The sequence below is a fragment of the Frankliniella occidentalis genome, unplaced genomic scaffold (assembly GCF_000697945.3).
Source record: "Frankliniella occidentalis isolate FOCC.00 unplaced genomic scaffold, Focc_3.1 Scaffold31, whole genome shotgun sequence".
NCBI lineage: Eukaryota > Metazoa > Arthropoda > Insecta > Thysanoptera > Thripidae > Frankliniella > Frankliniella occidentalis.
In genome coordinates, this window is record NW_026267161.1 from 2,404,744 (window position 1) to 2,409,958 (window position 5,215).

The following is a 5,215-nucleotide window of genomic DNA, read 5'->3' on the forward strand; positions in this document are numbered from 1 at the left end:
GCCCCTGCCGACCCTCGGATAGGCCGCCCGCACAGTTGTGGTGCGCTGCTAGCAAGAGTTTGCCTAACCTGCCAGGCGCTATCCTCTCTGGTAATCAAAACCTCGTAGAACACACATTGAAATATTAAAATTCTCTGATATCAAAAGCTGCACATTTTAAGGAGCCGAAATTTTAAATTTGTCTCTATAAATCTCACTATATTCAAGAGCTTCAGAACATTCTCACCAAAGCACACCGACTATCGCGCTCTCACCAGATGATGAACGCTAACGGTATGGTTACTCCCTGTCCCCTCGTCCCCGGTGCCTCAATACGGGTCACGTGGTCAGTAGGGTCACCCCCCCCCCCAACAACCTCCTCAAATCCTCCGAGGAAGCGGTGGTACGGGCCGCCCGCTGGTGGTGGTGGGCTGCAACATGACGCAACACGCGGACCGGCGCCGCGTTGCTCAATTTTTCGGGCGTTTTATCCGAGCGCGCGGGAAACACGAGAAACAAGCAGGCAGAGTGTGAGGAACCTCAATGAGTAGGGCGGCCAAAGGAGGTAGGAGAACGGCGTGGGGGGAGAGAGAGGAATATAACCGGTGTATTAGCCTCCTTCTCTTGTTTCTCCCGGCTGGACCCCGCCGCCTTGTGTCTATTCTCCTGTCGTCTCCCCCCCCCCTCTTCCTCCTTTTTCCTTTCACCTTCGCCAGTGATCGACTGTAGTGTTGTGCCGGCCTGGCTGTTATGCGGGCGGAAACTATTCGGTGCATTGCATTCCTAAGGACCTGTTTATTTTTATCACTTTATTCTATACTGCGCCCACAGCGCCCAGCGCGACGGCTCACAGTAGGAACGTCTCACCCACCTTGAAGAAGTGGTTGAATAAATAATTGCGATGGTAAAACTTAAACAAAAGTATCTTATGTGCTCTGATGCGGGTGTTTAACCTGTGTAATCGTGCTGTGTGATCGCGCCCTGCGGAATGCCGAGTGACAGCAGCAGACTGCGGTGGAAGGCGGAGCGGGAGCGGAGCGGGAGCGGAGCGGGAGATTATTCGTTTTGTTGGTTTCTTTATTTGAGGCGGGAGAATCGAGAGGAAGGACCTGGCCCGCCGCCGCGCGCACCCGGCTCGCCGAAATAAGTCGGCTCAGTACATAAACCCCCGGCCGGCCAGTTAGTCCCTCCTGGCGGCCGCCGGACAGGCCCGGCCTTAAGGGGGCTTAAGTCAGGTGCAGCAGGGCCGTCTGTACGTGGGCGCGCAAGTGCTTTCGACTTTCGAATACCCGCGCGCGAGCCGAACCTGAATCGCCACAAGTCTGCTCACGTATATTTCAATGAGCATCATCGTCGACGCCCCCCCTTTTTTTTTACTTTTTCGGTGTTCGGTTATTTATTTTCGTCGATGGTTCGTTCCTTCGCGCCCTGTCACGTGCAAAATGGATTTCGGGCGGCGCTCACGAGAAAGGCAGTTATAACCGGATGTGTTTGGGTGTGCGGCGGGGCCGTTGTTAAAAACGTAGTCGCCAAATGAACAGCCAGCAGCCCGCCCATTTGTGCCAAACTTTTCCATTAAACATTTTTTTAAATTCATTTCTTTTTGCGCAAGCGCAAACCAAATGAGCTTTGATTTAAGTATTGAATGCTAATTTAAGAAATGGAACCAGCATCCATTTTCATCTGACAAAATCCCTTATTGCTGCAACGAACGGTTAGAACTTCACTAGGCATTTTTCCGAACCAATAACTTAATGCCTACCACTTCAGTAGCAGAGAACGCCCCAGTTTCCGACTCGGAGGCGTGGCCAGGCCGTGCGAGTGCCACTTTCCCAGAAAATAACTCACTGGCGTTTAATTTATGTGAGCCAAAGGAGAGGACCACAGCCTGCGAGCCCTTCTTATGTAACGGCTGCAAGCTTTTTGGCGGTAGGAGTTCGGCTGCTAAAAGAGAACACAGAACATGGGGTTGTGTAGCCGGGCATCGGAAGCAGGGGGGTCAACAGCGACCCTTGATATTGAAAAGTGAGGGGTAAGAGAGAGAGGAGGGGTGATGAAAGGACGCAGTTCACGCGCAAGTTTTCTGAAAAAAAATCTGCCTTTTCGAAATGCGAATGCACCGAAGAGGATGAGCTGTTTTGTCACGAAAAGGCCCGTTGCAAAGTCGGTGTCGACGCTCCTGGGGCCCGGCGGGTCGGTACCGAGTAGCAGGTGCCGTCTGCCGTCGGCTGGGCGCCCGTTGGGTAGGCAGCCAATTCGACGCCAGTCTGAAGCAAGTAGCGTGTTCACGGCGCCGGGCCGTCCTCTGCCGCTCAGCTCCGGCCGAGAGGCGCCCCCCCCCCCCTCAACCCGCTCCCCGCCGCGCCTGTAAGGAAACGTAAATAAACAGTGAAAATTGGCGTCTCCTCTTCAATACCGATAATTCCTACCCAAATTTATCATAGTATTCTAATCAGAATTTTAGGGTGGCCAGTCTCGTTTTCAGAAAGTCCCTAGTGCCTGTCTCTACCCGAAGGTAAAATTTTCTCGTTTTGATAAATATTGCCGGTTCCAGTTTTCATAAAGATTGCCGTTTGACATTCCAGTTCCAGTTTTGATAATCCGATTGACGTTGATAAATATCTGACTTGCTATAATATTATATTTTGGGAGGCTGTGGGAAAAGGCTTTTTGATATTAATCGCAAGGGATAGTACTTGATGGCTCTGTTCCGGTCATTGTAAGAGGTTAGTGGTGCTCCAGTTTTAGATATTTTTGGAGGCAGAGTAAATGATGCCCGTTATTTAAACTTGGCTCAGTGTAAGCTTTGTTGAAAAGGTGTTGAATGGGCACACTCTTCCCTTCCATGCAGTATGTTAAATATTGTCGTAGGTAATTTGCAAATGGGTGAACAACTTATTGTGCATCTTAGATTGGACATGCAATGCAGTAATGACAATCAAACAATCAATGTGCGTTACAGCTAATTTGCATCTGCTCTATCCACTTCTCTCCTAATAACTGTGGAAAATTTATCTGGGAGATGTGCACAGCCTACAGTACGTACAGAGGGATATGTTATGTACACTTATTACTTGAGTCCAGTGCCAAATTAGTTAAAGACCATGGTCATTTAGAGTACGGGGGGAGAGGCATGTAAAAGTATGTTGTATTATCAATATTCTTTTTCTTTTTATTTTTTTATTTGTAATCTAGCTTTGACAGAGAGCATATTACAAGTTAAAATACATGACACAATGTACCACTTGAAGCTGGCAAAATCATTGTTGAAAAACTCCTCTATTTTGTCGGGCTAGTAAACACCTCTTCAGCACAGCTCTAAATCTTTTTCCATGTTTGATATTCTTGATTTCCTGAGGGAGGTGGTTAAAGAGTCCCCTCTCAATACAATACGGATTACAGTAACTTTTTCAAATTCATTAAGGTGTCTCTTTCTGTGGAAGTCTTTTTCCGCTCAGAAATAATTACTGTGGTGAATAAAGTATTCCGGTAAAGCTGAAATGCAAAAGATAGCGGGGAAGATGAAAGTGGAAAAGCGCTATGCTTCAACATAGGGACTCCCTTTTTCGTGTTGCCTGTATTCTTCTTCATTCCAGCTTTACGGGGCTGCTTTATTAAGTTATGATTGTTAAGTAATAAATAAAAGTAAACATAGCGCTAAAAGTACTATTTAATATGATTGCAGGAACACGGCCAGAAATGTTCTTCACGTGAGCAAAGAAGTCTATGGAGTCATTTTTCCTGAAAGTACAGGTGAGTTGGAATAAAAGTTACAAGAGCTGGTCCAATTTGTCTCTGTTCAGACTCTATTGCTATATTCACTTAAGGCTCCGATTTGGGAAAGCGTATGGGAGAGCGTAAAGCGTAAGCGTAAATCGTAGCGGCTGGGCGTAAATGAGCGGAGTGGGGGTACGCGCTCTAACCTCATCTTGGCTCATTTTCGGTTTTGACGAGTGTTAAAAAGCATTTTCTGGTGTTGTCATGCATTCGGACTACGCTGCGGTGATAATATTACTATTTTAAAGAAGATCTCATACAAAATTTGTGCCAATGCAAGGTTAGGTCGCTACCCGAGCGCTACGCTTTTACGCTTACGCCTACGCTCTCCCTTACGCTTTCCCATATCGGAGCCTTAAGTGAATATAGCATATGAGAAGCTCCCTTTGGTGTGCATCAAAGTTAGGTTTTTAATTGTTTTGTGGTGCCTTGGTCCTTCCCTGAAGATTTCAATCCTCCCCCGTCAAAATGCAGGCTGGCATTGGTTTGTATTGGTCGAGCAGACTCCCCTTTCACTTGCTCTACGTAAATACACATCATGCAACCGACCCTCTACAGCAGAGTTTTTTTCCTGTTACTTTAGCTTGTTCGCCTTAGGAAGCTCAGTTCGAAAGACCACCACTTAAAACTCAAGTTCGTGTGGAGAGGGGTTGTTTCTGGCGGAACCAAAGGTCGTTTTGTGGTCCCCTGGTTCACCCCTGTCGATTCGACTACTTTTCCGTCGAAATCCAGACCCATCAGTTTTCGCTAAAATTACAAAGGCCTTTGTAAATTTGGCCAAAAATGAAAAATTTAAAAATCGCTAGAAATGATTGGGATTAGTGGATTAGTCCTACAGCATCCTCTTTCAATCTCTCCGTCGAAATTTCACGCCGTCGGGCCATTTTAAGTGAGTTACGCTTACGCCTGTCTTTCTTGCAACGGCTCGCCTGCAAGGTAGGCAGCCCATCGTGCGCTGACCGCCAGATTCAAAAGACCACCCTTAAAACTCAAGTTTGTCTGGACAGGGGTGGTTTCTGACGAAACCAAAAGTAGTTTGGTGGTCCCCTGGTTCACCCCTGTCGAATCGACTTCTTTTCCGTCGAAATCCGGACCCATCAATTTTTGCTAAAAACACAAAGGCTATAGCCTTTGTAAATTTGGCCAAAAATGAAAAAATTAAAAATCGCTGGAAATGGTTGGGATTGGTCCGACAGCATCCTCTTTCAATATCTCCGTCGAAATTTCAAGCCGCCGGGCCATTTTAAGTGAGTTACGCCTGTTTTACTCGGACCGGCTAGCGCGCCAGATTCAAAAGACCACCCCTTAAAACTCAAGTTTCTCTGGACAGGGGTGGTTTCTGGCGGAACCAAAAGTAGTCTTGTGGTCCCCTGGTTCACCTCTGTCGATTCGACTACTTTTCCGTCGAAATCCGGACCCATCAATTTTCGCTAAAAACACAAAGGCTATAGCCTTTGTA

The 5,215-nt window shown here is 47.2% G+C and overlaps 1 protein-coding gene across 3 annotated transcripts in view; it reads left to right on the top strand.

The window, feature by feature from the left end:
• LOC127749098 (uncharacterized) overlaps positions 1-3,733 on the top strand; it is a 74,326-nt gene extending 70,593 nt beyond the window's left edge. For all 3 annotated transcript variants that reach the window (XM_052265834.1, XM_052265835.1, XM_052265836.1), the window contains one exon: positions 3,665-3,733. In XM_052265834.1, coding sequence (XP_052121794.1) covers positions 3,665-3,724 — 60 coding nt within the window. In that variant the 3' untranslated portion in view covers positions 3,725-3,733. The remainder of the gene's footprint in view (positions 1-3,664) is intronic.
• Positions 3,734-5,215: the final 1,482 nt, after the last annotated feature.